An 11,526-nucleotide genomic window follows, 5' to 3' on the forward strand; every position below is an offset into this window, starting at 1 on the left:
CGTCAACAAAACTAAGGAGATGATTGTGGACTTCAGGAAACAGCAGAGGGAACACCCCCCTATCCACATCGATGGAACAGTAGTGGAGAGGGTAGTAAGTTTTAAGTTCCTCGGCATACACATCACAGACAAACTGAATTGGTCCACTCACACAGACAGCATCGTGAAGAAGGCGCAGCAGCGCCTCTTCAACCTCAGGAGGCTGAAGGAATTCGGCTTGTCACCAAAAGCACTCACAAACTTCTACAGATGCACAATCGAGAGCATCCTGGCGGGCTGTATCACCGCCTGGTACGGCAACTGCTCCGCCCACAACCGTAAGGCTCTCCAGAGGGTAGTGAGGTCTGCACAACGTATCACTGGGGGCAAACTACCTGCCCTCCAGGACACCTACACCACCCGATGTTACAGGAAGGCCATAAAGATCATCAAGGACAACACCCACCCGAGCCACTGCCTGTTCACCCTGCTATCATCCAGAAGGCAAGGTCAGTACAGGTGCATCAAAGCTGGGACCGAGAGACTGAAAAACAGCTTCTATCTCAAGGCCATCAGACTGTTAAACAGCAACCACTAACATTGAGTGGCTGCTGCCAACACGACTCAACTCCAGCCACTTCAATAATGGGAATTGATGGGAAAGGATGTAAAATATATCACTAGCCACTTTAAACAATGCTACCTAATATAATGTTTACATACCCTACATTATTCATCTCATATGTATGCGTATATACTGTACTCTACAATCTACTGCATCCTTATGTAATACATGTATCACTAGCCACTTTAACTATGCCACTTTGTTTACATACTCATCTCATATGTATATACTGTACTCGATACCATCTACTGTATCTTGCCTATGCTGCTCTGCACCATCACTCATTCATATCTTTATGTACATATTCTTTATCCCCTTACACTGTGTATAATAAATTAGTTTTGGAATTGTTAGTTAGATTACTTGTTGGTTATTACTGCATTGTCGGAACTGGAAGCACAATCATTTCGCTACACTCGCATTAACATCTGCTAACCATGTGTATGTGACAAATAAAATTTGATTTGATTTGAGTACGGTGTACAGTAGAAGTCGGCGTGAGAAAGCAGCTTGGATTCGGAAGAAAACACCGGGACCACGGCAAAACCAGCCGGGATCCCGCATTTTGCTACACAAGGGTTGAAAAATCACGTGATTAAATGAAGCTTCGGACGTCGTTGATGACGTCCTTTTGATAAAGCGAAAAACGCGTCCGCCACCCCGCTTCGAATTCAGCTGCTTAGCGAGTTCGCCACCGGCCTTGGTGCTCCGGTATCACTACAGACAACTGACTGACAACCCAATGGTGCTTTAGAAAGACCGTGTCAAAATTGGTCGAGCAATATCTGCTATGCTTGTATTCAGGTTTAAATTGGGGTTCCTCTCCTGCCATAACACATCCAAACCACTAGGGGAGAACAGAGACATTCTGACCGCAAGATACACTAGGCTCTCCTTACGTCATCCAAACGCGGCAGCTGAAAGGTGGAATGCGATTCATGCTAACTTGCTTTCGGTTGAATACATTGACTTCTGTTTTCAGGTCAAATGAAACACGGTTCATGTTAACTGTTGAGAAGAGTTAATATTTGACTGGGTGAGTAAGGAAATTGTTGACAACGTTACAGCAAAAAATGTGCCTTGAGAACTAACGTAGTTAGCGAGCGCTGGCTAATCCTCCGTCGACCGCCCAGACATTTGTGATACCTTTCTCAATACGTCTGTGTTGTCGATATAATTTGATAGCTAACGTAGACATACTTTCGTTTTGCTGCTAGTGGCTAATACACATTTTTTTTGATTGCAGATCATGTTGATTGTATAAGTAAGGTTAACTGTTATCCAAAAGTGAACCCAAGAAAAAGATGCCGCCTCGCAAGAAAAACGGGATACCGGACAGGTAAATAGCCACAGTTTAAACGGTTAACTATTTAATGCTAATGTTAGCCCCCAGAGCTGGACCTCAATTAGTAATGTAGACGGGATTCTAGACTGTCATATTGATGTCCTGCAATCTCTCCTACAGATGGGAAGACTACCAGGCCGTGGGGAAGATTATATCTGGGACGCGGTTCATCGCTTTTAAAGTCCCTCTGAAACCGGTAACAGTCAAGAGCTGTGTGTGTGTGTGTCACAAAAACACTACGCCGTCTCTCTCCATCTTTTGTCTCAAACAGATGGCCTTGTGGAGCGCTGTGTGTGTGTGTGTGTGTGTGTGTGTGTGTGTGTGTGTGTGTGTGTGTGTGTGTGTTATTAAGTCACTCAACTCCACGATGTACTTGATGTGAAATACATGGTGAATTTCAGTGACTTCGCTGTGTGTGTCCCTGGTGTGTTGTCAAGCACTGGGTAGTCTAGGAAACCCAGAACAAGAATCTAGCGGAATTGTGTCAGCTGCTCAATGTTATGTTTTATTTAATTTAACTAGGCAAGTAAGTTAAGACCAAATTCTTATTTTACAATGAAGGCCTACCATTATGCGAGTCTGTCCAAAAGAGATTAAGCACTGGGTTACGGGGTTGGTGTTAGTGGCCTTGGGGTTTGTAATCGGTATACTGGGATGTATTTGTTGTTCAGATTCCGTTGCAAAACGTATTGCAACAGAAACCTTTTACTCTAGGATGCAAACAAAATGGTGAGGGACCTACCTGAATATGACAAATAGAAAATCTTGTTTGTTGCAAAATGTTTTCCGTTTGGAGTCAATTATTTCTGTTGCAAAACTTTTTTGCAACAGACGAAACGTTTTGCAACGGAGTCCGACTAATGGTACACCCCTGGTAGCTAGGAGTGTTAGTAGTTACTTGGCTAATAACTGCGTGTGTGTGTTCCAGTCCCTGTGTCGTCATGTTGAACGTTCGCAGGCGTTTGGTCCATGGGAGCTGATGCAGACTATGGAGAAAGATGGACAGGAGCTGGGACTGATTATAGACCTCACCTTTACTACGCGCTACTACAAACCTGAGGTACGCACACACAATCACTTCCACACACACACACAAACACACACAATCACTTACTGTGTAGTCTAGTGTAGTTTGTGTGTGTGTGTGTAGGACCTTCCAGACTCCGTGTTCTACCTGAAGATTTTCACAGCTGGTCATGAAGTTCCCAGTGACCCCACAATCCTTAGCTTCAAACGTGCCGTCCGCGGGTTCCTACGAGACAACACACACAACGGTCAGTCACACACACACACACACACACACACACACCCTCACTTGTGGTTCATGAAACTGATTGTCTGTGTCTTGATAGTTAATCGTCAACACATCAGCAGAAATACAAGATAATGTAAACGTATTTATTATCTTTCTCTTTCAAAGATAAGCTGATCGGAGTACACTGTACTCATGGGCTCAACAGGACAGGCTACCTGGTCTGTAGGTAAGGAGCTTTTGGCAGATCTTGTGGAGTTTCTGGTAGATTCTACATGTGCTTAGTTTGTAACCTACATCTTTCTTTTCCTCTTCTCACTCTCTCCTCTTCAGGTATCTGATAGATGTAGATGGGATTGATCCTAAAGAGGCTGTGGAGTGTGAGTACTGATCCTCATTCAAAAATTGTGTGCACACATGCATGTGTGTAATGTATTTTCCATGTGTTATTCCAGTGTTTAACTCTTCGCGGGGTCACCCCATAGAAAGAGAGAACTACCTGAAAGACCTACAGACTGGGCCAAAGAGAAGGTAATTTGTGTCTCGGTTGGTTGATCGGTCGGTCTCTCTATTGTTGTCTCTGTCCATCCATACTTTTATTCATCCATCCCTCCTCCCTCCCTCTGCAGTAATGATGGGATGGAGGAGTCGGAGCAGGAGCCAATCAGAGGCCGCTCTGGCAGTCGTCATAACATTCTCGACTCTCCTGCCCACGACCGCGACAGACATTACGACAGGCATGATTACAACCAATTTGTGTAAGCACCCTATCCTCTAACCCTTATAGACATACAGGTATGTCTACATACAGTACTATCATAAAGTATTCAGATCCCTTGACTTTTTCCCCAAAAATGTAAAGTTACAGCCTTATTCTAAAATTGATGAAATATATCAATCTACACACAACACCCCATAATTTCAAAGCGAGAGGAGATATTCAGATAGTTTTGAAACCAGATACCTTATTTACATGTACAGTTGAAGTCGGAAGTTTACACACACTTAGGTTGGAGTCATTAACTCGTTTTTCAACCACTCCACAAATTTCTTGTTAACAATCTATAGTTTTGGGAAGTCAGTTAGGACATCTACTTTGTGCATGACACAAGTAATTTTTCCAACAATTGTTTACAGACATTATTTCACTTATAATTCACTGTATCACAATTCCAGTGGGTCAGAAGTTTACATACACTAAGTTGACTGCCTTTAAACAGCTTGTAGAATTCCAGAAAATTATGTAATGGCTTTAGAAGCTTCTGATAGGCTAATTGACATCATTTGAGTCAATTGGAGGTGTACCTGTGGATGTATTTCAAGGCCTACCTTCAAACTCAGTGCCTCTTTGCTTGGCATCATGGGAAAATCAAAAGAAATCAGCCAAGACCTCAAAAAAAAATTTGTCGACCTCCACATGTCTGGTTCATCCTTGGGAGCAATTTCCAAATGCCTGAAGGTACTACGGTCATCTGTACAAACAATAGTATGCAAGTATAAACACCATGGGACCACGCAGCTGTCATACTGCTCAGGAAGGAGACGTGTTGTGTCTCCTAGAGATGAACTTACTTTGGTGTATCTATCTAAAGTATCTATATCCACAGTAAAACAAGTCCTTTATCGACATAACCTGAAAGGCTGCTCAGCAAGGAAGACGCCACTGCTCCAAAACCGCCATAAATAAGCCAGACTACGGTTTGCAACTGCACATGTGGACAATGTCCTTTTTGGAGAAATGTCCTCTGGTCTGGTGAAACAAAAATAGAACTATTTGGCCATAATAACCATTGTTATGTTTGGAGGAAAAAGGGGGAGGCTTGCAAGCCGAAGGACACCATCCCAACCGTGAAGTACAGGGGTGGAAGCATCATGTTGTGGGGTTGCTTTGCTGCAGGAGGGACTGGTGCACTTCACAAAATAGATGGCATCATGAAGTAAAATGATGTGGATATTTTGAAGCAACATCTCAAGACATCAGTCAGGAAGTTAAAGCTTGTTTGCATATGGGTCTTCCAAATGGACAATGACCCCCAAGCATACTTCCAAAGTTGTGGCAAAATGGCTTAAGGACAACAAAGTCCAGGCATTGGAGTGGCCATCAGAAAGGCCTGACCTCAATCCTAAAGAAAATGTGTGGGCAGAACTGAAAAAGCGTGTGCGAGCAAGGAGGCCTACAAACCTGACTCAGTTACAGCAGCTCTGTCAGGAGGAATTGATCAAAATTCACCCAACTTCTTGTGGGAAGCTTGTGGAAGGCTACCTGAAACATTTGACCCAAGTTTAACAATTTTAAAGGCAAAGCTACCAAATACTAATTGAGTGTATGTAAACTTCTGACCCACTGGGAATGTGATGAAAGAAATGAAAGCTGAAATAAGTAATTATCTACTATTATTCTGACATGTCACATTCTTAAAATAAAGTGGTGATCCTAACTCACCTAAAACAGGGAATTTTTACCTGGATTGAATGTCAGGAATTGTGAAAAACTGAGTTTAAATGTATTTGGCTGAGGTGTATGTAAACTTCCGACTTCAACTATAAGTATTCAGACCCTTTCCAATGAGATTTGCAATTGAGCTCAGGTGCATCCTGTTTCCGTTGACCATCCATGAGATGTTTCTACAACTTGATTGGAGTCCATCTGTGGTAAATTCAATTGATTTGACATGATTTGGAAAGGGACACACCTGTCTATATAAGGTCCCACAGTTGACAGTGCATGTCAGAGCGAAAACCAAGCCATGAGGTCGAATGAGTTGTCCGTAGAGCTCCGATACAGGATTGTGTCGAGGCACAGATCTTGGGAAGGGTACCAAATAAGTGTCTGCAGTATTGAAGCCCCTGACAAACAGTGACCATCATTCGTAAATGGAAGAAGCTTGGAACGACTAAGACTTCCTAGAGCTGGCCGTCTGGCCTAACTGAGCTATTGGGGGAGAAGGGCTTTGGTCAGGCAGGGGACCAAGAATCCAATGGTCACTCTGACAGAGCTCTAGAGTTCCTCTATGGAGATGGGAGAACCTTCCAGGACAACCATCTCTGCCCTACTCCACCATAGTAGTGGCCAGGCGGAAGCCACTCCTCTGTAAAAGGCACTTGACAGCCTTCTTGGAGTTTGCCAAAACATACCTGAAGGACTAAGACTATGAGAAACAAGATTCTCTGGTCTGATGAAACCAAGATTGGCCTGATTCCAAGTGTCACATCTGGGGGAAACCTGGCACCATCCCTACGGTGAAGCATGGTGGTGGCAGCATCGTGATGTGGCAGGGACTTGGAGTCTCGTCAGGATCAAGGCAAAGATGAATGGAGCGAAGTACAGAGAGATGCTTGACGAAAACCTGCTCCAGGGTGCTCAGGACTTCAGACTGGGGGGCGACGGTCCACCTACCAGCAGGACAACATCCCTAAGCAAAGACGACGCAGGAGTGGCTTCGGGACAAGTCTCTGAATGTCCTTGTGTGGCCCAGCTAGAGCCCAGACTTAAACATGATCGAACATCTGAAGCCTGCCAACATCTCCCAAGCTTGTAGCTTCATACCACAGACTCTAGGCTTTCATTGTCGCCAAAGGTGCTTCAACAAACTACTGAGTAAATTGTCTGAATACTTCTGTAAATGTGATATTTAAGTTTATAATAAATTAGCCCAAATGTTATTATTTTAGAATAATGCTGTAACAACAAAATGTGGAACAGGTCAAGGGGTCTGAATACTTTCCGAATTCACTCCATATGTTTAATTCTGGTCTGACGGTTCTGCTCTCGCTCTCTCTACAGGCCTCTCCACCAGAGGGGTATGAACCACCAGACTCACGGCTTCCCCCCTCCTCTGCCTCCTTATGGCATGTGGCCTCCCCACCCGAGCTTTCTCCCCCATCCTCCTCACTTCAACAACTACCAATGGAGACCCCCCAAGCCACAGAACAACTGGAGGAGGCCCTACCCACCAGAGGAAGACAGGAGGGGAGGACTGGAGGTCCTCCCACCACGAAGGCGAGAGGAGAATTCGTTGCCCTCCCCCTTTCCCTGTTCTTCCTCGTTACTCCCCCAAAGGGTGGACTAATGAGCCTGAGGGGTCTGCCTCCTCCCTCCCCTCTGAAGAGATAAGTGGCCCACAGAGGAAATTCCGCCCACGACACAAACGCAGCAACGACTGGACTAAATAGAGGAGAGCGGGGGAGTGCAGTGTGCTTTTTAAAAATTAAAAGTGAAGCTTCCTGGTGTTTGACTGCTACAGTTCCATGGGGACTGAATAGTTTGATTTGCTTTTAGAAACAGATTTTAGGTTTTAATTGAGAGATGTGTACGGTTGAGACGGAGAGAAAGGCCTTAGTTCACTTACATAAAGTGCCTGACTGACTGTTTTCTGACTGACTAACCTTGTCCCCAGGCTATTGCGTATGTAAGGCTGGTACATCAACTATTCAATGTTGGCCTTACTGGGTAAAGGGGTATTTTATTTTAGAGAATAACACTTGTGAAAGGCAAGGCTCTGATTGTGGTGTGTTAGCGTATGGGGGAGGTGTTATGGGAGGAGATTGGTTGGTATATTAAGCTGAGTAAGTTGACTCCCATGCACCTGGAGTTTCTCCAGGTCTTTCTGTATTGGCTAACGGAGGCCAAGTTTAACATGTTGGTCCACCAGGCTTTTTGCGCAATTTGGGTGGAATTGCCTGGGAATGAGATGACTTGACGATTGATTTACTGACTGTTGGCTGACTGACTGGTTTCTATTAGATATGAGTTGCCAATGCACTCTGTTTCATGTATGTATCATGTATGACAGGCAAATCATGTACATGCATGAAAATGTCATTTATGTGCTTTTTGGTCTGAGTTTTTTTGATCAAAGGTAATAAAGAACATTGGGAGCGGGAAAAACATGGTGTGTCTCATGGTTGAATGGCCACTATGTCTTAACTAACTACATGATCTGTTCCAACTGTTCAAACTACAAGAATGAAACAATACTTTTTGAATTGCTGTGAAGACTTCTGTCTCCTGGTGATAATGGCGCCGAAGGCGGTGGCTGCTGTTTTATGATACTGTAACCAATTGTGCTATTGTATGTTTTTTTTTGTTTTGCGTTTTGTAACTTATGTTGTACATAATGTTTCGGCCACTGTGTCTCATGACCGAAAAGAGCTTCTTGATCTCAGGGCAGCGATTACTCACACTGTACTGGAGGAATTCTTCAACGATTCGGACGGGAAGGATTTACTCCAGACACCCGACAAGGCCCTCATCACTGTCATTTGCATGGAGGAAAAGACGGGGGTATTATAGACGACGGTCCGGGTGCCTTATAAGGATCCATCGCCGAGAGGGGCATTTACCATCGGTCCTATTAGCCAACGTACAATCAATCGATAGTAAAATAGATGAACTACGAGCATGTGTATCCCTCCAACGAGACATTAACTGAAATAACTTATGTTTCACCGAGTTGTGGCTGAACGACGACATGATTAACATACAGCCGGCGTGTTTTAAGCTTTTTCGGCAGGATAGAACAGCGGCCTCTGGTAAGACAAGGGGAGGTGGCCTATGCATATTTGTAAACAACAGCTGGTGCATGAAATCTAAGGAAGTCTTGAGGTTTTGCTTGCCTGAGGTAGGTTATCTCATGATAAGCTGTAGACAAGTCGATTTACCAAGAGAGTTTACATCTATATTTTTCGTAGCTGTCTATGTACCACCGCAGACCTATGCTGGCACTAAGACCGCACTCAATGAGCTGTTTTCCTCCATAAGCAAACCGGAAAAGCTCATCCAGAGACACGTACAACGCTCTCCCTCACCCTCCATTTGGCAAATCTGACCATAATTCTCTCCTGATTCCTGCTTACAAGCAAAAACTAAAGCAGGAAGCACCAGTTACTCGGGCAAAAAGAAAGTGGTCAGATGAAGCAGATGCTAAGATACAGGACTGTTAACCTAGCACAGACTGGAATATGTTCCGGGATTCTTCCGATGGCATTGAGTACACCACAACTGTCACTGTCTTCATCAATAAGTGTATCGACGATTTCTTCCCCACAGTGACTGCGTACATACCCCAACCAGAAGCCATGGATTACAGGCAACATCCTCACTGAGCTAAAGGATAGAGCTGCTGCTTTCAAGGAGTGGGACTCTAACCCGGAAGCTTATAAGAAATCCTGCTATGCCCTCCGACGAACCATCAAGCAGGCAAAGTGTCAATACAGGACTAAGATTGAATCGTACTACACGGGCTCCGACACTCGTCGGATGTGGCAGGGCTTGCAAACTTAGACTACAAAGGGAAGTACAGCCACGAGCTGCCCAGTGACACAAACCTACCAGACAAGCTAAATTAGTTATATGCTCGCTTCGAGGCAAGTAACACTGAAACATGCATGAGAGCACCAGCTGTTCCGGATGACTGTGATCACGCTCTCCGTAGCCGATGTAAGACCTTTAAACAGGTCAACATTCACAAGGCCGCAGGGCCATACGGATTGCCAGGCCGTGTACTACGAGCATGTGCTGACCAACTGGCAAGTGTCTTCATTGACATTTTCAACCTGTCCCTGACTGAGTCTGTAATACCAATGTTTCAAGCAGACTACCATAGTCCCTGTGCCCAAGAACACTAAGGTAACCTGCCTAAATGACTACTGACCGATAGCACTCACGTCTGTAGCCATGAAGTGCTTTGAAAGGCAGGTCATGGCTCACATCAACACCATTATCCCAGAAACCCTAGACCCACTCCAATTTGCATACTGCCCAAACAGATCCACAGATGATGCAATCTCTATTGTACTCAACACTGCCCTTTCCCACCTGGACAAAAGGAACACCTATGTGAGAATGCTATTCATTGACTACAGTCATACATTCAACACCATAGTGCCCACAAAGCTCATCACTATGCTAAGGACACTGGGCCTAAACACCTCTATCTGCAACTGGATCCTGGACTTCTTGATGGGCGGTCCCCAGGTGGTAAGAGTAGGTAACAACACACCTGCCACGCTGATCCTCAACACGGGGGCCCCTCAGGGGTGCACGCTCAGTCCCCTCCTGTACTCCCTGTTCATTCATGACTGCATGGCCAGGCACGACTCCAGCACCAAATTTGTCGATGAAACAACAGTGGTAGGCCTGATCAACGACAACGATGAGACAGCCTATAAGGAGGAGGTCAGAGACCTGGTCGTGTGGTGCCAGGACAACAATCTCTCCCTCAACGCGATTAAGACAAAGGAGATGGTTGTGGACTACAGGAAAAGGAGGACCGAGCACCCCCCCATTCTCATCGACGGGGCTGTAGTGAAAGTAACTATTTCTCGTTAAGGTCCACTCCGGTTGTATTCGGCACATGTGACAAGTAAAATTTGATTTAGATTTGATTTGATTACATATTAACCTTTACAGCATTAGTAGGTCCCCCTCGGGGCGGTTGAGCTAAAATGGGCTAATGCCATTAGCATGAGGTTGTACATTTCCCAGGACATATCTGATATTGGCCGAAAGCTTAGATTTTTGTGAATCTAACTGCACTGTCCAATTGACTGTAGCTTTTTACAATGAAAGAATACCATGCTATTTTTTAAGAGTGCACAGTTATGAACGTAAAGTTATTAATAAACCAATTAGGCACATTTGGGAAGTCTTGATAGAACATTTTGAACAGAAACGCAATGGTTCATTGGACCAGTCTAAAACTTTGCACATACACTGCTGCCATCTAGTGGCCAAAATCTAAATTGTACCTGGGCTGGAATAATACATTCTGGCCTTTTTCTTGCATTTCAAAGATGGCACAAAAAACCCACAAAAAAACTCACGTTTTTTGGTTTGTATTATCTTTTACCAGATCTACATTCATTTCACATTAACACAACCTTCAAAGTGTTTCCTTTCAAATTGTATCAAGAATATGCATATCCTTGCTTCAGGTCCTGAGCTACAGGCAGTTAGATTTGGAAAATTGAAAAAAATGGTCCGATCCTTAACCCTGAAAGTGCCACCAGACCTAAAAAACAACAGCTAATGTCTCTATACCAAGTTGAGTCTCAGCTTTCAGATGCAATTGGCTCTTTGTTAAGCCCTGATCCCCTTGTTTACTGTTGCAATTTCTGACAACTTTTTTTCTGGAAAACTCGATTCCCCCTTCTAACCACTGATTTCAAACTTTTTTAATATACTTTGAAATTAAACACCAACTACACCTTGCTAATCAGGAAACTCTTGGGTATTTGTGGTGGACTTTCATCATAATTGCTTCACATGAACCTCGTAAAATTATCTTTGTAGTGTGGCTAGCCACTGAATAGCTCTGAATTCAC

General features: G+C 44.2%; 1 protein-coding gene across 1 annotated transcript; it reads left to right on the forward strand.

The window, feature by feature from the left end:
* Positions 1 to 1,494: 1,494 nt before the first annotated feature.
* On the forward strand, positions 1,495 to 8,089 carry dusp11 (dual specificity phosphatase 11 (RNA/RNP complex 1-interacting)). The gene is made up of 10 exons (XM_064972369.1): positions 1,495 to 1,640; positions 1,851 to 1,943; positions 2,070 to 2,145; positions 2,878 to 3,009; positions 3,100 to 3,223; positions 3,370 to 3,430; positions 3,535 to 3,581; positions 3,657 to 3,732; positions 3,831 to 3,959; positions 6,986 to 8,089. The coding sequence occupies exons 2-10, from the start codon at positions 1,909 to 1,911 to the stop codon at positions 7,269 to 7,271; spliced, it is 966 nt and encodes a 321-aa protein (XP_064828441.1). The 5' UTR covers positions 1,495 to 1,640; positions 1,851 to 1,908; the 3' UTR covers positions 7,272 to 8,089.
* The last annotated feature ends 3,437 nt before the right edge of the window (positions 8,090 to 11,526 follow it).

Source organism: Oncorhynchus masou, chromosome 8, assembly GCF_036934945.1.
Source record: "Oncorhynchus masou masou isolate Uvic2021 chromosome 8, UVic_Omas_1.1, whole genome shotgun sequence".
In the NCBI taxonomy this organism is placed as follows: Eukaryota; Metazoa; Chordata; class Actinopteri; order Salmoniformes; family Salmonidae; genus Oncorhynchus; species Oncorhynchus masou.